Source organism: Somniosus microcephalus, chromosome 4, assembly GCF_052327205.1.
Source record: "Somniosus microcephalus isolate GS21.2 chromosome 4, FLI_Smic_1.0, whole genome shotgun sequence".
Taxonomy (NCBI): domain Eukaryota; kingdom Metazoa; phylum Chordata; class Chondrichthyes; order Squaliformes; family Somniosidae; genus Somniosus; species Somniosus microcephalus.
In genome coordinates, this window is record NC_140990.1 from 268,987,587 (window position 1) to 269,014,741 (window position 27,155).

The 27,155-nt window shown below is 43.1% G+C and overlaps 1 protein-coding gene across 3 annotated transcripts in view; it reads left to right on the plus strand.

The window, feature by feature from the left end:
* Nucleotides 1-630: 630 nt before the first annotated feature.
* psmd14 (proteasome 26S subunit, non-ATPase 14) overlaps nt 631-27,155 on the plus strand; it is a 115,263-nt gene continuing 88,738 nt past the window's right edge. Inside the window, exons 1-2 of one of the 3 annotated variants that reach the window (XM_085986412.1) lie at nt 631-733; nt 26,043-26,094. In XM_085986412.1, the coding sequence (XP_085842538.1) occupies nt 26,047-26,094 (48 nt within the window). In that variant the 5' untranslated portion in view covers nt 631-733; nt 26,043-26,046. Of the gene's footprint in view, nt 734-15,624; nt 15,717-24,817; nt 24,837-26,042; nt 26,095-27,155 lie in introns of those variants that run through there. The other 2 variants (XM_085986413.1, XM_085986411.1) reach the window with 2 other exon arrangements.

The following is a 27,155-nucleotide window of genomic DNA, read 5'->3' on the forward strand; positions in this document are numbered from 1 at the left end:
CAGATTGTCCAGGAGTCCAACCCTATGCAGGTGTTTTCAGAGGTTTTGGAGGGATGTGTTTGGCCAGTGCCTCTGGAGTTGGTGGTGGCGCTACTCCATTACAGTATAAGGCAGCTATCGTGTCAGTTTGGCAAGGAGCTCAGTCTGCCTGTATCGATCAACTTCTTGATCACTGGCATTTCCATACATTCCCGATGGCCAAATCATACCCTAGAATATCTACAGTTGTTTTTAGTTGTTCCAGTGTCCAGCAATATTAATGGGGCAGATTCCACAGCACCATGTCTCGGGTTACACTGCAGACCCACTTCAAGAAACAGAAAATGCTGGAAATACTCAGCAGGTCAGGCAACATTTGTTGAGAGAGAAACAGAGTTAACGTTTCAGGTTTGTGACCTTTCGTCAGTAACTTACAGAAGTGCCAGCTTTTTTGCTGTTAGCACAGTTACCTCGACATTCTGGGCCACTGACAGATTGTTGAATAGGGGGACACTTCAAACGTTAACTGGTCTGTTCTCTCTGCAGATGCTGCCTGGCCTGCGGGCTGTTTCCAGCACTTTCAGGTTTCTTGTTTCACGTTTTCAGCATCTGCAGTTTTTTGTTTTGCTTTTTGTCTTTCCCAGGGTGAACAACTTGACGAGCTGCTGGTGGAAGCGGATGTGATAACTTGACCCGGAACTAGAGCGAGCGTCCAGACCGGCTGATTCATTGGAGAGGCCCCGCCGGGAGCGCCGTGAGTTTCCTCGTTTTTATTTTAACTTATAAAATAAGAGCGGTGGCGGGATGGGATCGGGACTGTGAGGGGCAGCAGGCCTTGGGCCCGGTTCAGCGCCGAGACCCGGGGGTGGGGGTAGTCGGGAATCGGGAATCGGCGAACTCGTGTGGAAGTTGTTGGAAATCTAGCTCGCTGGTTTGTCTGCGGCCGGGCCGGGCTCGCCCCGCACGACTGAAGAGCAGCACTGCAGGCGGTGCCTTGTCCCGCCTCACCGTACTACTCACCGGGGTGTAGTGCACAACGTGAGGTGAGGCAAGGCAAGGCCTCAGGGCTCCCATGTGATAGCGGTGGGGATGATGCAGCACAGCGGGCCCCAGGCACAAGTTCTTGGTAAAAAGAAATAATAAAAACCAGTGTCTGTATCATCAGCTTACATTAATGCGCGTAAGATGGGGGATACCAAGCGCAGGAAAAGAGGAGGTGGGTGGCGATGATGGGGGAGGGGGAGTCGGAAGCACGGTTGCAGCAGAGGGTTTTGGAAGCGGGGAGGGAGAATTTCAGAGGGTAGGAAGCGTAGCTGTTGAGTGAGCAGCTGGTGGTGGGCGGGTGGGGGAGATGTCCTGTGTTGGAGGAGTAGATGCAGGGACGTAGGCAGGAGGGGGTGATTTAAAGTGGGATGAAGCAGCGCAACAGACAAACTTGGGCAAATAAGCATGACACTTTTAATCAAATTATGGATTCACAGGGAACCACTGCAGCATGTAGAGGACAGAGGTGGCGTGTCATTTTTTTTGGATGAGTTGAAATGTGGAGGGTTGGTAGAGAGGTGAGGTGTTGGAGAAATTGAGCCTTGAGATGTTGTCAGCTTGGTGTGTGGACAGAAGGCGAGGAACTGTCATAAGAAAGAACATGCACTCGTATAGCGCCTTTCACAACCTCAAGACATCCTCAATTGCTTTACTTAGAAGCTCATGCAATGGCTTCTCTTCCTGTACCCGCACCGTTACCTCTGCTCCTAAGGATCTTTCCTTGGCTCCCTCCTATTTCTCATCTATATGCTGCTCCTTGGCGACATCATCCGAAAACACAGCGTCAGTTTCCACATGTACGTTGACGACACCCAGCTCCACCTCACCACCATCTCTCAACACCTCCACTGTCTCTGATTTGTCACATTGCTTGTCCGACATCCAGTCCTGGATGAGCAGAAATTTTCTCCACCTAAATATTGGGAAGACCGAAGCCATTCATTTTCTGTCCCTGCCATAAACTCAGTTTCCTAGTCACTGACTTCATCCCTCTCCCTGGTCACTGTCTGAGGCTGAACCAGACCGATCACAACCATGGCATCCTATTTGACCCAAAATGAGCGTCTGACCACATATCCACTCCATCACCAAGACCATCTACTTCCACCTCTGTAACATCGCCCGTCTCCGCCCCGCTTCAGCCCATCTGCTGCTGAGACCCTCAACCATGCCTTTGTTACCTCTAGACTTGACTATTCCAATCCTCTCCTGGCCGGCCTCCCAACTTCCACCTCCAGAAACTTGAACTCAACCAAAACTCTGCTGCCCGTGTCCTAACTCGCACCAAGTCCCGTTCACCCATCACCCTTGTGCTTGTTGACCTATATTGGCTCCTGGTCTGGCAATGCATCGATTTTAATCGCATCCTTGTTTTCAAATCCCACCACGACTTCTCCCCTCCCAATCTCTCTAACCTCCTCCAGCTCTACAACCCACTGAGATCTCTGCGCGCCTCCAATTCTGGCCTCTTGCGCATCCCTGGATTTAATCGCTCTAAAAATACTTTTGAAATGTAGTCACTGTTATGTAAGAAATTCAGCAGCCATTTTGCATACAACAAGATCTCACAAATAGCTGTGAGATAATAAGATAATCTGTTTTAGTGATGTTCATTGAGGGATAAATATTGACCAGGACACTGGGGATAACTCCCCTGCTTTTCTTCAAAATAGTGCCATGGGATCTTTTGCATCCACACGAGAGGGCAGACGGGGCCTCAATTTAATGTCTCATCTGAAAGACGGCACCTCAGCACTCCCTCAGTACTGCACTGGAGTGTTAGCCTAGATTTTTGTGCTCAAATCTGTGGAGTGGGGCTTGAACCTACAATCTTCTGACTTAGAGACGAGACTGCTATCCACTGAGCCACGGCTGACAAGCAGGCAATTTTGCGGAGGTAGAAGAAAGTAGTATGGTAAGGTTGTGAATGTGGCGGAGGAAGCTGAGCATGACACCAAGGTTACATACTTCCTCACTCAGTTTGAGATAGCAGCCAGGGACATTGATGGACTTGAAGATTTGGAGGTGCTAATGGAAGCTAAAGAGAATGGCCTCAGTTTTGCTGATATCCAGCTATAGGATAGCCTCCTATTGGAGTTTAGCATGGAAGCAGAGGAGGAGAAGGGCAGTAATTCCTGGAGGTCGACCTTGAAGGAGGATGGAGTAGCCGATTGTGTTGAAGGCAGCAGCAAGACTGTGGTCAGACAGGGAGACCTCTGTGGTTTTGACCAATGCAGTCCAGCTGCTGTGAGCAGGGTGAAAGGTAGATTGGAGGGTCTTGAATGAGGAATGGAGAGAGATGGAACTACAGTTGAATAACAGCAATACATTCCAGTAGGAAGAGAAGATAGATTTTTGTATGGTAAGGTTATCAAGGGACATGGACCTAATGCAGGTAAAGATGAGATGAGTTATAGATCAGCCATGATATAATTGAATGGCAGATGAAGCTTGAGGGGCTGAATGGCCTACTCCCATTCCTATGTTCCTAAAAGCTCAAATAGGGCAAGTTGATAATGTTGACAAGCATAGAGATGAGAAAGTGGTTAGTGGTCAGGAGGTGGGATGACAGAGGATTGAGGGAGCCTGTGGAAGGTTTCATTGTCTAGATAGAATGCCGATGGGTATGCTGTGAGATTGGGGGAATACAGGACTCTGGGCAGATAGCTTCCATTTTGTATACAGAAAAGTTATGAGTTCCTTGAATTCTGAGTCCACAGTGAGGTGGAGGAGGAGAAAGCAATAATTAGTGGCGAAAAAGGTTGATGTTGGAGTAGTAAATGATTTTGGCTATGGAGAGAGAATGACAACAACTTGAAAGGATCCTGTCAAAGTTGCCAGTGGACAAATACAATCACCCAATTCACGTACGAACCGGGGTCAAGCAAGGCTGTGTCATCGCACCAATGCTCTTCTTGATCTTCCTTGCTGCAATGCTCCGTCTCAGCCTCAGTAAGCTCCCTGCTGGAGTGGAGCTAATTTACAGAACAAATGGGAAACTGTTCAACCTCCGTCACCTCCAGTCCAGATCCAAAGTCATCTCATCCTCTGTGGTCGAATTACAGTATGCAGACGATGCTTGCGTCTGCGCTCACTCAGAGGTTGCACTCCAAATCATCGTCAACACCGTCACCGAAGCGTACGAGAGCATGGGACTTACACTAAACATCCGTAAGACAAAGGTCCTCTACCAACCTGCCCCTGCCACACAGTACTGCCCCCTGATTATCAAAATCCACTTTCCGTACCTCGGGAGCCTACTGTCAACAAGGGCAGATGTCGATGACGAAGTCCAACACTGCCTCCAGTGTGCCAGAGCAGCCTTCGGTCGCCTGAGGAAGAGAGTGTTTGAAGACCAGGACCTCAAACCCGGCACTAAGCTCATGGTCTACAGGGCAGCAGTGATACCTGCCCTGCTGTATGCCTCAGAGACATGGACCATGTACAGCAGGCACCTCAAAGCAGTGGAGAGGTACCACCAACGCTGTCTCCACAAGATCCTGCAAATCCATTGGCAGGATAGGCGCACCAATGTCAGTGTTCTCGCTCAGGCCAACATCCCAGCATCGAAGCTTTGACCACGCTCGACCAGCTCCGATGGACGGGTCACATCGTCCGCATGCCCGATACAAGACTCCCAAAACAAGCACTCTATTCGGAGCTCCGGCACGGCAAGAGAGCCCCAGGTGGGCAGAGGAAACACTTCAAGGACACCCTCATAGCCTCCTTGGAAAAAGTGCAACATCCCCACTGACACCTGGGAATTCCTGGCCCAAGACCGCACAAAGTGGAGGAGAAGCATCCGGGAAGGCGCCGAACACCTCAAGTCTCTTCGCCGGGAGCAAGCTGAAGCCAAGCGCAGACAGCGGAAGGAGCGCACGTCAACCCGAGCACCCCATCCACCCGCCCCTTCAACCACCGTCTGCCCCACCTGTGACAGAGACTGTAGGCCCCGCATTGGACTCATCAGTCACCTGAGAACTCATTTTTAATGTGGAAGCAAGTCATCCTCGGTTCCGAGGGACTGCCTAAGAAGAAGACGACATTGAAGCTTATGGCCTTCTAATTAGATGTTGCAGAATTGGCTGTTAGACCAGGGGAGTGGTGTGGTTTGGAGATGGTATGAGATCTGAGGGGGAACGAGGTAGAGGCAACAGTTACGGAGGTATAATTGTTGTTGCAGGTGGTAGGCCAGAGGTGTTTTGTGGGGGGGGTTGGGGGTGCAGGGGGGTTGCGGTTGGTGGTGGTGGTGAGTGAGAGTTGGCTTGACCACTGGTGAAAGAGTTTGGGGGTCATGTTCTTGAGAAGTGGGAAGTGATGGTAGAGGGGCTGGGGCAGGCAGGGCAGTGTGTATAAAAATGGAGATAAAGAAATGGTGGTGTAGCGCTTAGTCAGCAATAGATACCAGCGGGGGTGGTGAGACTGCATTGGATGACTATATTGAGGGGGTGGCCTTGAGTGTGGGTCAGGGAGTTGATATCGAAGATAAGGTTGAGTGTGGTGTGTGGAACAAAGTGGATTACTTGTGGTGGTGGTGGTGGTCGGTGTTGAATTCAAGTGAAATCACTGAGGATAAGTCGTGCGATGCAAAGGCTGAGGTGGAATGAGGCAGTAAATTTCAGTGAGGAAGGTGTCCGTGACCCTGGGGGAATCGTGAAAGAGGGAGGAGAAGGGTGATGTATTTAAATAAGGAAAAGCAAGCAGCGGAATGGTGAAATGCTGAGGTGGAATTTTGATATGAGCACCATGCTGCCACTGTGCTGGTTTGGACAGGGAGTCATTCCAATGCTTGGTGATATCCTGAGCCTTCATGAATTAGTTTAATGGTGTTGGGTCACACCTACATTCCTATAAAATACTGTAAGTATAATTGATATAAATAATACAATAAAACCTGTTTTTCACCCCTGAATGTTTAGATAATATAATTGATATTATTTCTCATTACTATGTTGTGTAGCAAAATATGAGATTCAGGTTCGTGTAGGAATTTGCTGTAAGAAATTTCCTGTCGGTTACTATAAATGAAAAACTGAATTTATTTTTTCTTATTACATAGTTGCCATCAATTCAAAGCTCTTTCAGCTTTTAGACAAGTTCTGTGTGGTGTCATTCAGGTGATGAGTTGGTCAAATTGAATCTTGGCAGGAGATAGCCTCATATCACTGGCTTTGCACCAGTTACAGTACAACTAAAGTATACAAATATATGTAGTGAAATATGAAAAGTTGGATCATTTGGAAATTTCAACTTAAATTATCACCTTTATGATCTTAGAAATTGTTTTGTTGGACATCAGTGTACGGCATTCCATTTTCACATATCCAAGATCAGTGTGGAGTGGAGTTGACTGTATACCTCGTGACTGCCCGCTCTGCCTTGCTCTAAACGGGTATTGTCTCCAGCTGGTACTTGCAGTAGAAAGTTGTCCTTTGTCACTCCCGAATTATCCACTCCACTTCACATGTTTTGAAAATGTATTATACAAAGCATTTGCAATACTGACTTGTATAAATAGCTTATTTTTTATTGTAGTTAGGATACAGCAAATGTAAGAGAAAGTTTGAAATTAAGCACCAACAACATTTTTGTTTCATTTTAATAAAGACAATTCATACTGGGTCCCAATTAGTTATTTTAAAATATAGTAAAGATGAAGATTCAATTTCTTGCAACTTATTAACTTTTCTGCCCATGCATGCAATTAACTCAAATTTGAGTTGGACTAAATTTGATGCAGCATAACTATATGGTTGGATTGCATTGTAACCATGACAGATGTATTTTATTGATTAGTGTTCATACACAAGAACTGCAATTTATGGTTGAAATTATTTAATTTGAATTTGTTTTTACATTGTGGGAGTACCTTCACCACAGGGACTGCAGCAGTTCAAAAAGAAGGCCCACCACCACCACCTCAAGGACAACTAGGAATGGGCAATAACTGTTTGTCGTTCCAGCAATTCCCGTATCTTGAGCATGAATAAAAAAGAATCCATGTAAATGTACTGTGTGTGTACTTATTCTCTATTCCTCCTGCCCAATCTTTTTTTTACCAAACTTTTCCTCTTCTCCTCTCTTGAAGTAATTAACTCTTCACTGAAGTAGGGTTCGACATTCAACAGCGGCCCTCCTAAATCTCTCCCAAATAGCTTTAGTTATTACCTTAAAGCTGTTATACAAATGTATAATGGATGAACAGAAAACGTCGATAAAAATGTCCAGCCCAGGAAGCTTGGAAATCCCTGATACATCCAGCAGTCAAGGGATCAAGGATGCTTCAACGATGAGTGCCAGCAGTCTAATGTCCACACGTACATGTATAGACCCACACTCCCTAACTCTGGGACCTTCAGGCCAATTGTAGTACCCTCCCTGCTGTCTGATGTGAAATCATAGGCCTGACTACCATACCAGATCAAACCTAGGACCTTTCTAGTTTGTGGAGCTCAGTTGCTTTACTGCATAAAATCGCTGTGCCGGCCACCATGGAGCTGTTTGCCTCATGTTAAACTAGCTGTGTTACTGGCAGTCAAATTTAGGTTGTCACACCATTCCTAGTTTACTCACATTCTGAAAACATGCTTACTTGATCCCTTGACTGCTGGATGCATCAGGGATTTCCAAGCTTCCTGACTGGGCATTTTTATCTCAGTTTTCTGTTCACCCATCATGTTGTTGAAACTATAACCTACATTTGTATAACAGTTTTAAGGTAATAAATCATACAGACATGCTTCATATAGGAGAGAATGGACCAGGAAGTCATAGAGTTAGATTTGACATTGCATAATTGAAAACCTTGCAGACTTTTAAAAGCAAGGTGGAGATTTTGTGCATGGAGTTCCAGAGGGTAACACTAAAGCTTTTCTTAGTGGCGAGCACTAGAAGGCAAGGATGCACAGAATGTCGTCCGTGAATGATTGGGCACCGACTGTGATGTAGGACTGGAGGAGATTGTAGAGTTAGGGTGGAACATGGATTTTGACAGTGCATTAGGGGATAGGGAGCCATTGGAGGTCAGCAAGGTTAAAGGGTGCTGGGCATTTGGGAGTTGATACAGGTGGTTTAGCTTTAGATGTTAAAATTTGTGTAGGCTCAGGAGAGGAGTGTGTTGGAGAAGTCAAGTCTTGAGATAGTAAAAGCACAGATAAGGGTTTTACTGACGGTGGGAATTGGGAAAGGGTGGCGGCGGCAACATTGTGGAGGGGGAAGTAAAGTGGTCTTCGTGACTGGGGCATATGGTTTGAAGCTTAGTTCAGTGTTGAACAGGACACCAAGGTTGCACACTCTGGTTCAACCTGAACAAGTAGACAGATGGAACCAAGAGCAAGGCTGCAGCGTTTGGATGCCAATTAATATGGCTTTAATTTTCTAGATGTTCAATTTGAAGAATGTTCTGCCTCACCCTTAACTTGATGTTGGACAGTTTGATAATGCAGAAATAGTTGTGGAATAAAGGGTGATGTAAATGTGGAGCTGAATGTCATCAGTGTTCAAATGCTGACTTCATGCCAGTGGGTAATGTCACCAAAGGGCAGCATGTAAACAAGCAAAAGAGGAGGTACTCTGGAAGTGATGGGCGGAGATAGAAGAAAGACTTGCATTTATATAGCACCTTTTACGACCACCAGACGTCTCAAAGCACTTTACAGCCAATGAAGTACTTTTTGAAGTGTAGTCAGTGTTGTAATGTAGGGAACGCGGCAGCCAATTTGTGCACAGTAAGCTCCCACCAACAGCAATGTGATAATGTCCAGATGATTTGTTTTAGTGTTGTTGATTTGAGGGATAAATATTGGCCAGAACACCAGGGGCCTCTCCCCTGCTTCTCTTCTAAATGGTGCCATGGGATTTTTTACATCCACCTGAGAGAGCAAACAGGCCTCAGTTTAACGTCTCATCCTAATGATGGCACCTTTGACAGTGCAGCACTCCCTCAGTACTGCACTGGAGTGTCAGCCTAGATTTTTGTGCTCGATTCTCTGGAGTGGGACTTGAACCCACAACCTTCTGACTCAGAGGTGCAGGTGCTACAAACTGAGCCACAGCTGACATAATATAAGCTGATATATAAGGATGATACCAGAACTGAGAGGTTATACCTATCAGGAAAGATTAAACAGGCAAGGGCTCTTTTCTCCAGAAAAGTGTAAGTGGTCCATGGATTTGGTCACTCGGTGTAAGTGGTCCCTGGATTTGGTGTCTCGGTGTAAGTGGTCCCTGGATTTGGGGTCTCGGTGTAAGTGGTCCCTGGATTTGGGGTCTCGGTGTAAGTGGTCCCTGGATTTGGTGTCTCGGTGTAAGTGGTCCCTGGATTTGGTGTCTCGGTGTAAGTGGTCCCTGGATTTGGGGACTCGGTGTAAGTGGTCCCTGGATTTGGTGTCTCGGTGTAACTGGTCCCTGGATTTGGTGTCTCGGTGTAAGTGGTCCCTGGATTTGGGGTCTCGGTGTAAGTGGCCCATGGATTTGGGGTCTCCGTATAAGTGGTCCCTGGATTTGGGGTCTCGGTGTAAGTGATTCCTAGATTTGAGAAGAAGAAATAATTATTGGAGATTCAGACTCTATTGTGACAAGTAGGAGTTGAACCAAGTGAAAGAGATGGTAAAGGAGGATGGCGCAGCTGACTGTAGTGAACTCTATGGACAGGGCAAGGAGGATAATGCGCCATGGTAGCAGTCATAAAGGATGTTATTCGTGACATTGACTAGGTCTTAATATTGACAAGAAAGAAACTAGATTGAAAGGAATTGAAAGGGGAAACCAGATTGAAAGGAATTGAAAGGGGAAACTAGATTGAAGAGATTTGAATGGGAAACTTTGGGTGAAGAGTATGGAGCTGGGTGAAACCAATGCATTCACGGACCTTGGAGAGGAAAGGGAGGTTAAATATGCATCAGTAGCTGGACAGGATATAAGGTCTAAGGTGGGTGTCTGGAGGCGGGGATGAAGGGCAGGAAGTGCCTGTGCAAAAGGGGCCAATTAAAACTTTGGTGAGTAGTGGGATGAAGTAAGGGGAGGTGGGTCTGAAAGAGTCAAACCTGATGAGGTCTGGGGGAAGATGGAGGAGAAGTTGCTGAGTGATGTGGGGTTAGGGGACAGGCTAGAAAGAAATAGTCAGAGTTATTCGGCACAGAAAGAGGCCCATCAGGTCTATGCCGGCCATCAAGCCCTATCCTAATCCCATTTTCCAGCACTTGGTCCGTAGTCTTGTATGCTATGGCATTTCAAGTGCTCATCTAAATGCTTCTTGAATGTTGAGGGTTCCTGCCTCTACCACTCTTTCAGGCAGTGAGTTCCAGATTCCAACCACCCTCTGGGTGAAAAAGTTTTTCCTCAAATCCCCTCTAAACCTCCTGCCCCTTACTTTGAAACTATGCCCCCTGGTTATTGACCCCTCTACAAGGGGGAGAAGTTCCTTTCTATCTACCCTATCTATGCCCCATATAATTTTGTACACCTCAATCAGGTCCCCCCTCAGCCTTCTCTGCTCTAAGTCTGTTCAGTCTCTCTTCATAGCTGAAATGCTCCAGCCCAGGTAACATCCTGGTGAATCTCCTCTGCACCCTCTCTAATGCAATTACATCCTTCCTGTAGTGTGACGACCAGAACTGCACACAGTATTTCAGCTGTGGCCTAACTAGCGTTTTGTGCAGCTCCATCATTACCTCCCTGCTCTTATATTCTATGCCTTGGCTAGTGAAGGCAAGTATCCCATATGTCTTCTTAACCACCTTATTAGGGTTGCAAAGGGGTGGAAAGTTTCCGGTAAATTTCTGGAAATTTTCCACGGGAAGTTTAGCTTGGGAATTTTGGGAATTTTGCCCAAAAAAGCACATGCTAGCATAATATTGTTTTTTTTGTATTTCTTTTTTTTCCACAGGTCCTCTCTTAAAATTACTAACAGAGATGGAATCTTAATTATTAAGGAATTTCTTAATCAATATATGTTTATCTTCTTACTTGGCTTGTTTTAATAATTACAAGTTTTGTGTGTGACTGTGAACAAATGTGTCCTGATTGGTTGGATGAGTGGATGAGCGATTAGCTCCCTCTATTTGTAATATTTGCATATCGAATTGTGATTGGCCTGCAGGCATCTGTAAGACTGCTATAGTTTTTTTAAGATCCAGGTTAGGGGTCCTGAGGGAAGTCATTTTGTTTTCTGCTGATGTTGTGATGATGCAGTAAGTAAATCAGATTTTATACCAAATAAACCAGTTACTTGTTGAACTCTGTTGTCCTTCAATTTAAAATATACAAAATAATACACTATTGGTGATGTAGCGTCGTGTGTGTACAGGTCATGCTTCCATCACATGGAGCATCAGCAAAAATGCAATCACCCTGTTGCAATCGTGCTGATCGACCGCAGTTCGACACAGAGATGAATGCCCTTTATTTCTCTGCATAGAACAATGCCACGTTTACCGTCGGATGTGTGGAAGCATTTTACCCCAGGCATTAAAGATGGAAAGACTGTGTACATGTGCAAACACTGTAGAAAGCCATATGTAAAGAATGCCACAAAGATGCAGCATTTATCCAAATGCAACAACTTCACTCAAAGCTCACAGCAGTCAGCCCAGAGTTCCTCTGCTTCCATTCAAGAAGATGATGGTTCTCATTCAGCATCAGGCTCCTTATCATCAGCAACTCCTGGCCCACTTGGAAGGTTCTTTGATACAATGGATAACCATAGCCAGAAGAATGCAGATGAGTGCCTTGCTCGAGCTGTATATGCAACGGGCTCACCCCTCATGCTCACAGCCAATGTGTACTGGAAGAGATTTTTCAATGTTATTCGCCCTGCATACTGTCCTCCCACCAGACATGCTTTGTCTACTTATTTGCTGGAGGCTGAGGATAACAGAGTCCAAGGAAAGCTCAAAGACACGAAGGACAACAGACACACAGGCACATACATTGCTGATGAGCTGAAAGCGGTCATCAACGATCTTGGATCACAAAAGGTCTTTGCAGTAGTTACTGACAATGCTGCGAATATGAAGGCTGCTTGGGCTCAAGTGGAGGAGGCCTACCCTCATATTACGTCTATTGGGTGCGCAGCTCATGGGCTTAACCTGCTCCTCAAGGACATCATGGGTTTGAGAACCATGGAAGCACTGTACAAGAGAGCCAAGCAAGTTGTTAAGTATGTCAGGGGAAAACAGGTAGTTGCAGCAACCTACAACGCCAAGCAAATGACAAAGAACAAGAACACCACACTGAAGCTGCCCAACAACACTAGATGGGGTGGTGGTGTTATAATGTACAACAGCCTTCTGGAGGGTAAGGAGTCGCTGCAAGAAATGGCAATATCCCAGTCTGGGGATATGGAAACCACCATCAAGAAAATACTGCTGGATGATGTGTTTTGGGAGAGAGTGGTTAGCAGCCTTAAACTACTCTCACCAGTAGCATCTGCAATTGCTCAGATTGAAGGAGATGATGCTGTCTTGTCAGATGTTCTCAGGCTTTTTACTGATTTAAAAGAACAAATCAGCATTGCCCTACCCACATCCCTGCTGCTCAAAGCAGAGGAGAAGGCAATTGTTCAATTCATACAGACGCGTCAAGAATTTTGTGTCAAGCCGATTCATGCTGCAGCATACATGCTGGACCCAAAGCATGTTGGGAGACCAATACTTTCTGGAGAACAGATCAACAGCGCTTAGTGTGATTTCTACCCTCTCACGCCACCTCAATCTGGACGTGGGCAAAGTTCTGGGAAGTTTGGCAAAGTTCTCTACCAAGCAAGGTCTTTGGAATGGGGATGGGATATGGAATCATGCAAACATATCAGTGCACATACCTGGTGGAAGGGACTTTGTGCATCTGAGGCCCTGTCACCTATTGCATCGGTGATACTCCAAATCCCACCTTCATCAGCGGCCTCTGAACGAAACTGGTCACTTTTTGGGAATACGCATACAAAGGTGCGCAACAGGCTGACTAACGAGAGAGTGGAGAAACTGGTGGCTATCCGGGCGAACCTACAACTTATTGAGCCAGATACAGAAGTGTCCACCACACAGCTAGACACTGACACAGAGGAGGAAATGGACACGCCAGAGTCAGAGAATCAGGAGGAGCAATGAGGAGTAGAAGACTCAGAAGACTCATGAGTAGAAGACTCAAAGGGACAAAATAAGGACAAATTACAGGCTAAATAAGCTGACGCTCTTTTTATTTTATTTTAGATGGGTCTTTTTTGTGGGGGTTCAATAAAGTTCAAAATTATAACCTAAATAAAGTTTTGAAAGCCTGTTTTTATTTGTATGGAACAGTATGTCTATTTTGATGACAAAGATAATATAAGGGTCAGAGACAAAAACCATCAGTGTGCAAAAAAACTCAAAATTCCCATGGAAAGTTTCCTCTTTTAAAAATTCCCAGAATTTTGCAACCCTACACCTTATCTAACTGTCCTGCTGCCTTCAGGGATCTATGTACATGCACACCAAGGTCTCTCTGATCCTCTGTCCTTCCTAGGGTCCTACCATTCATTGTGTATTCCCTTGCCTTGTTAGTCCTCCCAAAATGCATCACATCACATCACACTTTCCCTACGACTGATGTTAGGCTCACTGGCCTGTAATTCCCTGGTTTATCCCTAGTACCCTTCTTGAATAATGGTACTACGTTTGCTGTCCTCCAGTCCTCTGGCACCTCCCCTGTGGCCAGAGAGGTCCTGAAAATTTGTGTCAGAGCCCCTGCAATCTCCTCCCTTGCCTCACACAGCAGCCTGGGATACATCTCGTCTGGGCCTGGGGATTTATCCACTTTTAAGCCCGCTAAAACCGCTAGTACCTCCTCCCTCTCGATGCTAATTTGTTCAAGTATATCACAACTCCCCTGCCTGATTTCTATGCCTACATTGTCCTTCTCCATAGTGAACACAGATGCAAAATACTCATTTAAAACCTCACCTACATCTTCCGGCTCTATACACAGATTGCCACTTTGGTCCCTACTCTTTCCCTGGTTATCCTCTTGCCCTTAATATACTTATAATAAAACACCTTGGGATTTTCCTTTATTTTGCCCGCCAGTGTTTTTTCATGCCCCCTCTTCGCTCTCATATCTTTTTTAAGTACCTCCCTGCACTTTCTATACTCCTCTAGGGCTTCCACTGTTTTTAGCCCCTTGTATCTGCCAAAAGCCTCCCTTTTTTTCCTAATCCATTCTTGTATATCCCTTGACATCCAGGGTTCCCTGGACTTGTTGGTCCCACCCTTGACCTTTACGGGAACATGTTGGCGCTGTACTCTCTCTATTTTCTTTCTGAATGACTCCCACTGCTCTGATGTGGATTTTCCTACAAGTAGCTGATCCCAGTCCACTTTGGCCAGATCCTGCCATATCATTTTGGATCCAATGTGCCAAATTGCCCTGAGAGAAGGAGGAAATGGTGGCCACACAGGTGTTCCTGATCTTTGAGACAAAGTCCATAAGCTCCTCATGCTTGGTGTTGGAGGGGGCGGAGGTGGGGAAGAACTGGGATTTATTTAATGTCTTATCACAGTTGGATATTCCAAAGTGCTTTCATGTACAATTAATATTTGAAGTGCAGTCATTATTGCTATGTAGGTAAGGATGAGTACAGTCAGTTTTTATTGTCTTGTTTTTCATGTATTTTTCAGTTTTTATTTTCAGAGTTAAAAATGGGATCCCAAGTGTCTGGGCAAATTTGAAGAAAATGAGTAAAATTAAGGGGAAAAAAATCAATTTTTATTTGGAATGTTGATAAAAATCTAGAAAACAAACAAGTGACTAAAAGATGCAATTATGCTAAATGACAATCCATAATTATTTATGTATATTTGCAGGCATTAATGGTAACCTTTCAGCACCTTGTTCAAGTGGCCATTCCTCAAGTGTGAGCCTAGACAGTAAGTGTTGGTTATTTGGTTGTGGAACAACGCAGTTATGCCTGTTCTTGTTCCAAAGCAATGACCATATGTGCAAACTTGCAGCAGGGTTCACAGGATATAATGGCTGAATTCGCGCCTCCCCCTCAGCCCAAGGATGGTGCGTCCAATTGTAATGCCCTTAATGCTGAGTTAACATTGCTTCAGTCAGCACAGACCAGAGATCAAACTCTGGATCTTTCTGGTCTATACCACAGTACCATAATGACGCAGTTGCTCATTGATTCATTAGAGGGAGGGAACTATCAGCAGAGGGTCATGCAAATCTCTTCTCTAGAGCTGCCCTGTTACGTGATTTATTTCCGTTAATAAAGCTGACTGTAACTCAGTTGTCACAGAAACTACCTTTCTGGGATATTACGCAGTTGGCCACTATTATATACATACACACACTACAATTTAAACTTAAACAAGTGATCCTAATCAGACAACCTGTGGGGATTGCAAAGAGGGAAAATGCTAAGATTTCTTACCTTCATTTAAAAATATAATTAGGGCCCTTCAGACAGTTGAAGGCTGCAGTGCTCAAATGGTTAATTACAAAAACAGATCTTGCTCTCTAGTTGGACTGATAATAAATGTACTGACTAATAGATATCTGGGAGTAAATGCCTAGCTGTGATCTCATGAAGAGGTTGAGGTGACTAGACTTCCAAGAACGGCACGAGAAATTTGTAACCATTGCCTAATTCCCAAGATGACATAGCTAAGAAGTCATGATCGGATATCTTTTTTAATATTATAAACGTGGAGTTGGTGAGAATTGTATTTAATTTTTGCTGCTATTGTGGTGGAGGTGATGGCATTCTAAACTGTAGTCGGCTAATCATTACAAATTTATCAAGTTGTTATTCTGTGGTTGATTACCAGAAAATAGATCAGAAATCAAGTGTCTGATTCCTGAAATGTAGAATGGAACTGCAGACGAGTTAGCTGTGTTCGTGTTTATAGTACAGAGCTAGATAATTCTCCTTAGTTATAAGTCCTTTAGATTTTATCCAGATAGCACAGTACAAATCAGAAGTGCTTTTTTCTCTCCTCATGAGCAGACCTGAAGGGCAAAATGTAATTATTTGAATAGTTTGTAATGGTTACTGAGCCCTGTAATGTTACAGCTCCATAATGTTCCAAGCCAACTATTCTTTTCACTTATTTTTGTTGAAATGTGCATGGTGAATACTCGTAATGTATGTGTTCATTGCAATCTGTTTATATAAAAGATTTGAGAGCATATACCACACTCCTGATGTCATGCTTCAAAGTGTAAAAAGCGTCGAGAAGAAAGACTAGAAAAGTATTATTTTTCCCCTGACCTGGAGCTGGAAATTTGCAGGACCTGGCCATCTGTAAACTTTCCTCACCCAAACAGTATTAATCTCACATCAGGATGTATTTAGACTAGTTCCCCACATTGAGTATCTGAGCAATGGCATGAAAGGGATAGGCCAGGTTAGCAGTTATCCTGATTTAGAACCCAGGTGATCCGCGAGCACTGTAACCGAAATTCAGCTAGCATTATGAAAAAGGACAGAAGCACTTACCGAAACCGTTGCAAATAAGTACCATTCCCTGACAGGTTCTGTAGAAAATAAACCTGGGCAGAATTATCTACTGTGTAAATTAATGATCTTTAGTTGAGATGTCTCTTATTGATGATCCTGCCTGTCCTAGTTTGTACTCATGACTTGTTTATCCTGCAGTCTTGAATTCCAGAACCATATTATGATAAACAAGTCTGCACAATGGGATTTAGCCTCGATAAACTGGCAGCCTTGAATTCCAAATACAGCATGACACCTTCAGCGTGGTGACAGACATCTAGATTACTGTGTGAACTGGCTTTGACAAACCAGCAGTTTTGAAATTCCAACCACACACCACAAAGCACTTGCTCACATTATTTTAGGTTTATAAATAGTGTCAGCAACATATGAGAAAAGAGATTTACCACACAATTGTCCATTTCTAATGTATTTCATGTGACATTGTACACACACAATTTTAACAATAATGGTAGAGCAATATTTCTGTTGTAGCTGTGATATTTACATAACACATTTTATTTCAGCCATCAGATAGCTAGGTATAGGTTGTTTTTGTAACTTCAGTAATAGTGCCTTCTAAGTTGTAATCCAGCAATTTTACATGTTGACTAACATTTATTCACAGCAAATCTCATCATGTTAACATGTAATTCTATAAATTACAAATGATTTCTTAAAGAAGTATGAAATGTAGTTTTTATTCCATGTGAAAGAAATTATAGTGTCATCTGAGTTTTTTTGTACTTTATACAATTATACTGTCATAACTGACAATGAGGAATCTAATTCACATCAATTTGTTTCTAAATTAAAATTTCAATCTTTTTGATTTTTAATTTTAATGCCTAATGAATGACACAACTAGAAGACACAGTATATGTTCCACTTGTTGCGCTAACCATAACTCACTTATTGACATACGTTGTAAGCTTTTTGTGGGATGTAAATTGTATTTCATGGCTCTTCGCAGTTTATACTATGCAGGCTAGCCCAGGCTTTGCAGCTCCCATCCCATATCTGTCCCTCTCATTTTTCCTGCCATTTGTGCTGTTCCAATATTGAAAGCTATTAGGATCCAGCATTTAGCGTTCAGATGTTCTTGGAGGGGTCCTTGGGCCAAATAGAGGAGTGGAGTCTACGCGGGTGTTTTGAGCACTACCATGCACGAAAAGGTGAAATTTCAGAATTTTCAAAAATTATTTTTCCACAGCAGCACGCAGGCTTCCTCTTTCTCCCGCTGATACCACATCCACTTCCCCCATCCACATATCCATCACAATCTCAAAGAAAAATGCAGTCACTGAACAGAACCCTTCTCCCCCTTATCCTCTTTCCTCCTCCCCTTACCCTCTTTCCTCCTCCCTCTTACCCTGCTTTCTTCCTCTTCCCCATACCCCCTTTCTTCTCCCCCATACCCCCTTCTCCCCCATACCACTCTTTCTTCCTCCTCCCCCTTACCTCACTTTCCTCCTTCCCCCTCTGCCTCCCACACAATCCCACTGGGTAACACTCGCAACAAAAATATTGAGACTACATCTGTTACTTTTAAGTTTAAACTGCCTCAGCACCACAAGTAGTTGAGATCATTTTCTTGCAGCATCTTCTTGCATTCCCCCCCCCCCCCCCCATGATGATTTGGCCTTGGCTGCCCACCTCTTTTCCACCCCCCCCCACCGCCCCCATCCCAACCCCCTCAATCCCTCTCTCCACTCCTTCTCCATCCCCTTTCCTTCTCTTGAATCCGCCTCCCTTTGTCCCTTATCCTTATAAGGCCTGAAATGAACTCTCCCCAGTCTGTTAATTAATCCTGGACCTTAATAAAAATGCTTTTTCGTTCCCATAGTAACAGAATAAGAATTCACTTATATATCTGGCCCAGATTTTACGGCCAGCAACGAATGAACGGCGCTAGCTTTTCATTACACTTACCCACAGACTTTCTATGGGCTTTCGCACTGGAACTTGCGGTGATCAGCAATCCAAAACAGTACAGGGGATCTGGGACCTGTGTGAACAGGGCAAGGAATGGTCTATCTCCTTAAACAATCAGATTGAAGAGTCCTTACTGAGACATGCAGAGTCTGAACCAGGAAATGTAAGTTAGAATAGTTAATTTAATATAAAATCATGTACAGAAAGCAAAATAAAGAGAGGGAAAGAAAGACAGGATTAAGAGAGAGAGATAAAAGAGAGAAAGAAAAAGTTTTAAAAAAATTAAATTTTAAATTTTTTTTTACAATCCCCAACAATAATTAAAATCTGAAGGAATGAGACTCCACATTTGTAAAAGTTAATTTTCAGTGCCAGAGAGGTTGTTTGGCAGTAATTAAGACTTATCACACCATTAAAAATTCACTTTTACTTGAATGAACATGCCCTAACTTTTCTGGTGTGTTTAGTGGGTATCTACGTAGTAGGTAAGTACCCCATCTTTACACTCTTCCATGTATTTGAATGGCGAGTCTCTCGCCGAGATACTGTTGTTGCACAGCTTCTGGAGGAGCAGAGCAACTTTCTGATTTCCGTGTTTAACTGTGTGTGTGTGGTTGCCGGAAGTTGCTATTCGATTCATTCTTTAATAACGGTGAGCGCTGATAGCCTCACTGTTATTTTTACCGTAAAATCCGGGTCATCTTTCTTCACCCAGGGATGTGTTCTGGGTACCCCTATGCCACACCTAGCTGCGTCAACGCCCACTGGCGAATCAGGTTGGCTGGCTCATGAATAATCCTTACAGGTGTGGGCAACCCCCTCCCACTGACCATGAGGATTTGTGACTGGGTTTGCAGTTTGCCCCATTTTTATCTCGGTGATTGAAAATGCCAATATCCAAAATAAGCATAAGAAAATACATTTAAAAAACTTATTTCACAATAGCTTGATTACCTGTTTTTGCATACCTTCATTAAAGTTTTTACATGAAGACCTTCATCTCTTTCAAAAGCCTGAACTTGAAACTTCTGGTTGTAGTGGTGACTTAGATAGCTCAAGGCAGATCTTGCAGCCTTAATATTTGCAATATACCCAGATTCCCAGGATACATCAGTTCAAGCTAGCCATATGATAAAATGTTTCTCAGTCTCTAATAAAATGTGTTTGTTTTCTTAAAATTATTTGAAGAAAAGCTAGAGGACAAATTTTAAAAGCTTTATTCAGAAAAAAAAAATGTGCTTTCTAAAATGGAGAGGCTGTGTGTAAGACAGTGGGAAATAACAAAGAAAATGTGACTATCTTGGTTAAATACTTGTATATTTAATTGATGTTTGTATTATAAATAGTCTATAAACATCCGAAAGTGTATTCAATAGAGAAAAACACGCACCATTCCTCATCTTAATTTGAGTTCTTAAAAAACTGAGTTGAATTTTGAATACAAATAGCCTGTGTTTTGTTGATAGTTAGAAAATGTAAACATTCTAATTATTGACGTGTGAGAGAGGGACAGACAGACAGACACACACTCCAGGAATCAATCACAAAGCACCAAATTTAATGTTTGCAGAGATCTGTTATACAATTATAAAGCAGTACTGACAGACCTGGGATGCCTCAAATCCCCATCCCAAGTGCTTTCAGGTCTTCCTGCTCTCCTCACTGCCGACGGGCACCCGGAATCCACTAGAGAACCAAACCCCATATTTCATCACACCAGTGCTACCAAACTGCAGATTCCCCTCCACATGTCTGCCACACTACAGTGACTACAGACCGAGGGTTCTTCCCATGCTGCCAAGCTCCATGACCATCCACCTAGGGCTGCCAGTGCCCAGGACAGTTCCCAATGCTACCAAAGAAGGACCACACCCATTGCAGTTAAACATAACCGTTTCTACCCTGATCTTTAATTTCAACTGCTACATCTTGCTGTGTATTCTCATCTTATACATAAAACCTATTTAAGTTTTTATATGTAGAAAATCTGATGCTTTCATGTAATTCCTACCCACAAAATCCTACTTTATGTTTTTGTCACACTTTTGTGTCAACTTTTTCACATTTTAAATTCCTATCTCTACATTTATAATGGAAACTGCCTACGTAAACTTGTCACGCTGTAATTACACCCTCCCACTAGTGGTGGTCCTGTTGCTCCTCAGCCTGTACTGCAGAGAAATTTCTCTGCTCCAGTTGATTCCCAAATTGCTGTAAGTTTTACTATTCAACAATAAATTATATAAAATCAAGTACAATATGAAATGAGGACATAAATCTTTGCGCCCTACTCCATTTATCCTTTGCCCTCTAACTCTGCTTCACCTGAAGAAGAAACTTGGTCTTGACTCCCGGTGTGCAACACCACGGGAAATCTACTAATAGTATTTGTATGTGTGTGAGTGTGTGTGTGTGTATTATATATTTATTATTTATATATACTTTTTAGAAGTGCTGTATACTAGAACTCAATGCTAGGTTCACTTCTTTGTTTTCAGTATATATACCTGATGTAAACTTGGGTAGAGGGAACATAATCTCAAAAATCTGCTGGTGATACAAAAGTAGGAGGTTTGACAAACAAAGTGCTGTAAAAGACTTTGGGAGGATAAAGACAGGGTAGCATAATGGGGAGACATGGCATATGGGGGAAAAATTTGGTTGTTTAGCGCCCTAAGAGGGCGCTAACAGGGTCAAAGCAACTAGCGCCCGGGCGCGGCGATGTTTGCGCCGCTCGCGAAATTGACCAGACATTTTGCGGCGGCACTAAACGCTACTGCCACGATCTCCTGCGCCCACAGATTGCGACGTCAGTCGAGTGTGCAACGCCCCGGTAGCGCCCCAGACTGGATATTGAGTGGCGCCCCCTGCCTTTCCACCTGCCGCTAGCAACGACAGGTTGAGGGGAACATTTTGCAGTCTGGAAGGGACTGGGGGAGCGCTATTTAAAGGCGGCCGCTTCCTGCCTTTTTTTGTCAGCGACATTTTTGCACCATGCATTCTGAGAGAGAGACTTTTGGAGAGATTCAACGCTGTGTGAAGGAGTTTTGGGTACTGAGCAGCACTTTGCAGGTTCATTTTGATTTGACCTTCCTTGCATCGATTTAGAAGAGACTATGGGGCTGCACTCTGAGCTTTTTCCCAGGGTCTCTCCATTGTTCTTTCCAGCAGAATTGATGTACAGGTCTCTCCAGGCTGAGATTCAAGGTTGCAATGAGCAGGGTGTGGCTGGAGAGCAAGATCGACCCTTCCCTTTAAGAACTGGCCGGCGCCAGTGTGTCTGTGTTCCATTGCTAACTGACATCACGTGAGCTTCGCCAGTGCTCTGAGGTAGCACCTCGCTCCTTGGTGTTAGCGCCTTAAGAGAGGTGTGTAGCGCCTGATTTAGCGCTCCAATCACCTCCAGGGATGATAGAAGCCAAGTTTGCAGTCGGAGGTGATAATTAGCGCCAGGTGCTAAACATTGCGCCTCAAATGGGGCGATACCGAATTTCCCCCCCATGGAATTTAATATGGGTAAGTTGAGATGTTAAAAGGATTTGATCGGTTAGATATGGACAAACTATTTCCTCTGAAGGGGAAATCGGGAACAAGGGGATATAACCTTAAAATGAGAGGTAAGTCATTCAGGAGCAAAATCAGGAAGCACTTTTTCCACACAACGGGTAGTAGAAATTTGGAATTCTTTCTCCCTCCCCCCCCCCCCCCCCCCCCAACGTCCTCAAAAGGCTGAGGTTGGTAGGAGAATTGGAGCTTTCAAGACTGAGCCGGATAGGTTTTGTTAGGTAAAGGTATCGAGTGATATAGAACAAAGAGGGGTAAATGGAGTTGATCATCTAAAGGGGCGGGGGGTGATCTAAACAATTAGGCACTGTTCGGGGTGGGGGGGGTGGTAGTGCACACTTGGGGGGTATACCAAGTGTGGGTGGTGGGTTCTTCCCACATTTCTGTGCTCATCGATGGGGTGAGGAGCCACCTGTGTGTGGGGTGGTGGGAGGAAATCGCACAATATCCGAGTGTGGAGGGGAATGCATTAAGCATTGGGGTATGTTCTATAGATCTCGATATTTCTGCTCCAAGGGTGTACAGAGTTTTGTGCTGGGGAGGGAGGAGAATTGCACACTCTATTCAGTGGGGTCAGAAATCTAATGAGGTGGTGGGGGTGTAGGGGGGGGTTGATCTCTGAACAATGGAGGCGATTAAATGTAGGTTTGTGCTCTGATCCGATCATTTCTGCTCAGTGCATGGAACTGGTCAGGATAAGTATGCATTTGTAATCCTGTCCATTCAGGTGTGAGAGGGGATGACCTTTCTTGGTGGGAGGGGGGGTGGGTGCAATTCTTGCCCAGTGGAGGTGATTCTTGTTTTTGGATGAGGTGATGCTTGGCTTGATTTATGCTCCTTTGTTGCACGTTTTGCTTGTGTGCAGTTACTGATCTGTTTGCTTTAGGTCTTCCACATCGAAGATACTCATCATCTATTCTGACTTGGGTATTCCGTTCTTTTCTTCCACTATATTTTAAAGTTGGTCTCTTTCTGTTTTAACTGCATTATGCTGGAGGCAATGGGGTGGGGAGGTTTGATTCTGCTTATCTTGCTCATTGGAGGTAGGTTCTATCGGGGAAAGGGGCAATTCCTACTCCGTGATGTGTGGGGTCGCAATTCCTACTCAGTGGTGGGATGGGGGATTGGGGTTAATTTTTTGTTCATCAGTTGGTGCGGTTTTTAATAGCAGCTCACCACTCGTTTTTAATTCCACTCGTTTCTACCTAGGTGCTCTGTTGCTACAAAACCAAAGACTTCAGAGGTTGCTTTCCTGCATGGTTTTACATTTCTCAGCTATTGCTGATTTCCGCAGGCCTGTTCTTGTTTCTGGTTGAATGAGTTTGGAGGGAATTTTCTATTTGCTGTTTTTGGCTTTAATTTAATACTCTAGTGTGTGGCCGCCATTAAGGAATTCTCGCATGTACTTTTTTTAATAAAAGGAAACTGATTTCTGAGCACATATTTAGTTTGAGTAATTTTTTTTGCTCTATTTAATGGCTATTGGAAGGTCACAGCCACTATATATTTTAAGAAAGGAGTTCTGTTTGGGGCTGTAATGTAAAGTTGGTTCCTGCCCCATTGTTTTCCATTTGTCATGTAAAATTATGTTCACAGCGCCACTTACTAGTGCAGTACAATTGGAATTCTGAGACCAGTTTCTATTTTTAATATATTATAGATGGGGGACTTGAGATACTAGGACTATTTTCACTGGAGCAAAGAAGCCTAAGAGGAGATTTATGCAGAGCTTTTAAAAAAATTTATGTATTTTTTCTGATTGGGGAGTCAGTGGCAAGGGGCCATCAATTTAAAATTATTACTAAGAGAGTGAGGCGAGAAGTTAGGAGACATTCTGTCAGTATTTTTGAAGCATGGAATGTTTTTCTTTAATGAGTGGTTGAGGCAGAGATCAGTGCATCCTTTAAGGACATATTGGATAAAAATTTTGAAGCACAGGAAGCTGCAGCGCTTTGGGTGGGGTGGGGGGGCGGTGGGTGCGTGGAGAGAAGACAAAGGGGAGTGGGATTTATTTTGAATTGCTCTATAAAAGAGTTGGCACAGACACACTGGGCTGAATGGCCTCCCTCTGTGCTGTAAACCTCTATGATTTGTGGAATTCAATCCCTAGAGCACCAATAAAAATCCCAGTGGACCTGTTAGCCCTTACATGGTATAATTGTTGTGTATGTACCGTTAAGGGAATAACTGGTCTCAGACTGCAGTACCGGCAGTGACCACCCCTGTATAAAAGGCCCTAGCAGGCTTCTGTAGTTTCAGTTTCCAGGTTGTCTCCATTCAGTAAAGACTTGTTATAATCAACTCCTGCAGTCCGTGTCTCAATTATACACGGACATAATAATAATCACCCCTTATATTGTTATAAAATAGTATATACCATGGCTCACCTTGAGCTATGCTATGGGAGATCTGCTAGTTTATCAAATAAATGTATGTATTTAAAATTTGATGCAAAATAAAGAAATAGCAACCTGTAATGGGTGAGGGAATGGAGATGCTCTTGTGCAGCTGGGATTGGGTCATTCGAGCAATGCCAAAGCACTTGGCATTTACTGTCACGATTGGCTATATACTGTAAAACTTTAACCTAGCAATAGATATGTGCAAATGTAGCCACTTGCACTTGAATGCATATTGAAAGCTATACTGGTAAATCAAAAACCCAGCAATACCTGATTTGTATATTTGCAGGTTCTGCACTTTCAAGTTAACTGTCTGTAGGGTCTAAAATATTTGCAAATGTACCATAGGAGGAAGAATTGAATGACCGTGCATAAATTGAAAAGGTTTTCTGAAGTTAGCATAATTCCTATGCAACAGATAAATGCACCCAAATGTAAGTTTACTCCCTGGTAGTTTTGTTTTGAAAAAAGTCATGTTTTGTTTTGCTGCATCAAAATGGCTATTTTGTGTAGGTTGGTACAAGGTAATGAAAAGTGTTGTATATCTCTAGTACTCAACTATAACATAACAGTGCTGTTAATTGACAGTAGAATATCAGTAGTATTTGGGTATAAGATTGTTGAACTATTCACTCTATAATTTGCTTAATTTTAGTTTTAAAGAAGTAGCTAAAATATATACTCAACTGTCTCATCGAGTTAAACGGAATATCTTCAGTGGAATCAAGTATCTTCTCATTGACATGGACATAATTGTACTTACTGTATTTGGTAACCTTGTTTAAAAAGGCTCCATTTGGGAATAATAATGGCAATATTTTATAAAGAAACGGATTTGCGTTATATTTTCTTCAGATTTTATGTGCTCGTTCTGGTGAAACTGAGGGGATTCAAAGTGGGCCAGAACTTGATGTTTGTCAGTGTAACATAGTCTTAATGTGTTCAGTAATATTTGTATGAGTAGTAAAGGTGTTTCTTTTGATAAGGTATTTTTCTAAAGAATCATTGAGAAGTCGGTTTTATACAGTAAAAATTCCTTTAATGCCAGTTTGAAAGCTTTAGGACTTGTGTATCTTGAGACTCATATCTGGTCACACCATCATTTGCACGCAATATTGATGATAACTGACAAGCTGTAAGTTAATTAGCACAGAACTTACTAATTAGATGTACAATTTTTAATTTGAAAGTGACGATTCCTATTTGTGCAGACTGTACAAGTTGCCGTAATACATCTAGTACTTGGAAAGGAATGCATCAATTAGTGAAAGTCTGCCCTTTTAGTAATATGATTTAGCTACTATAGTCAAAAACCCAGATCTAATATTTGTGATAGCAAGAATAAAAATTATGACCGTGTGTAAGAACTTTCAGAGGTGGGTTTTCAGTTTGTGAAATACTGTTATGAAATTGGGGATAACCCAATAAAAAAACAAAAGCGGTGAAATTGGGTCTGTTAATTAGCAAGGAAGACAGGTTCTTGAATTAGTATGTGGTGCTAATTAACAGGAAATCTGATGTTGTGTTGTAATTACCACCAATATTTTTGACATAAGGAAAGATTGAAGGTGAATTATATAGATGATAATTGAGTTTAAAAAGTTTCATGATTAATTACTTTTGTGTGTTTTTGTTTTCAGGAATATGGACAGACTTTTGCGACTAGGAGGCGGTATGCCTGGACTTGGACAGGTTAGTGTGCCCTTCTTCCCATTAATTAAAATTAACTTCTTAACTATGAAGGATAATAGACAGTAACAGATACATTTCTGCTGAAATTGGTTTGAATTTCTCTGACTAAAATTTTGCCAGAACACTTGAGCATGCACGTAAATCAATATAATGGTGTACAAAACTGAACCTACTCCTGTTCCTATGTTCCTATAACTGAACCTTTCTGAAATGGTATCTCAGAATCAAGTGTATTTTTGATGTATATCTTTGGGATGAAGCTCATTTCATTTACTCACTAGCACTAGCTTCAGGCTGCTTTGAAGTTCATATTTATTCTGTACATGTGAATGATATTGCATCCCAGCAACCTGATTGTTCACTGCATTGAATAATTAGCAAATGCCCAAGTCCAGAATACATTAACTACCTACAGCTGAATTGCTTGTGAATAAATAGAATATTGCACCATTCATGGTGTGTTACTTTTGTTCTGTTACTTGCATGGAAGACCTTGATAAACTCACTTGTAGCCATTGAGTTATGGATCTTTCACTGTCACAAGAATTTTTGTGGTGTATGTGCTCACTGATACTGATGCCTATTATTTCCTGACTGGACTTTTTAAAAGTCATTTTTTTTTGTAATGCATCGTGGTATTGGCTTGTTTTGATATACAATCAAAACAGAAACAACCAAAATAGAGACTTGTCTGACAAGGTGTCTGAGGGAGAGGCCAAGCCATTCAGTTCAAATATAAGCATCTAGTAGGATTTTGTTGGTGGATGTATTTGCTTAGCAGCTCTTTTTTGAGTTTGCAATGCATATTTAAATTTCTGTGGCCCTGATCAAATTTTGAAAAGCATTTCTCGGTCTGTCTTCAAATTGAGTTTCTGTCTGAAACCATCAGAGAGGGAGAAGTAGGCCAGAGGGAGACTTGGTGGCCGGTCAGCAACAAACTGTGACATAAAGGTTCATGTTCAGAAAGTGTGTGATCCAGTTTATATTGTAGTTTGGTACAGTTAATTTGCTATCCCCTGAGGAGTGTTATTGCTTCTGTTCACTTATCCATTTGCCGTTTA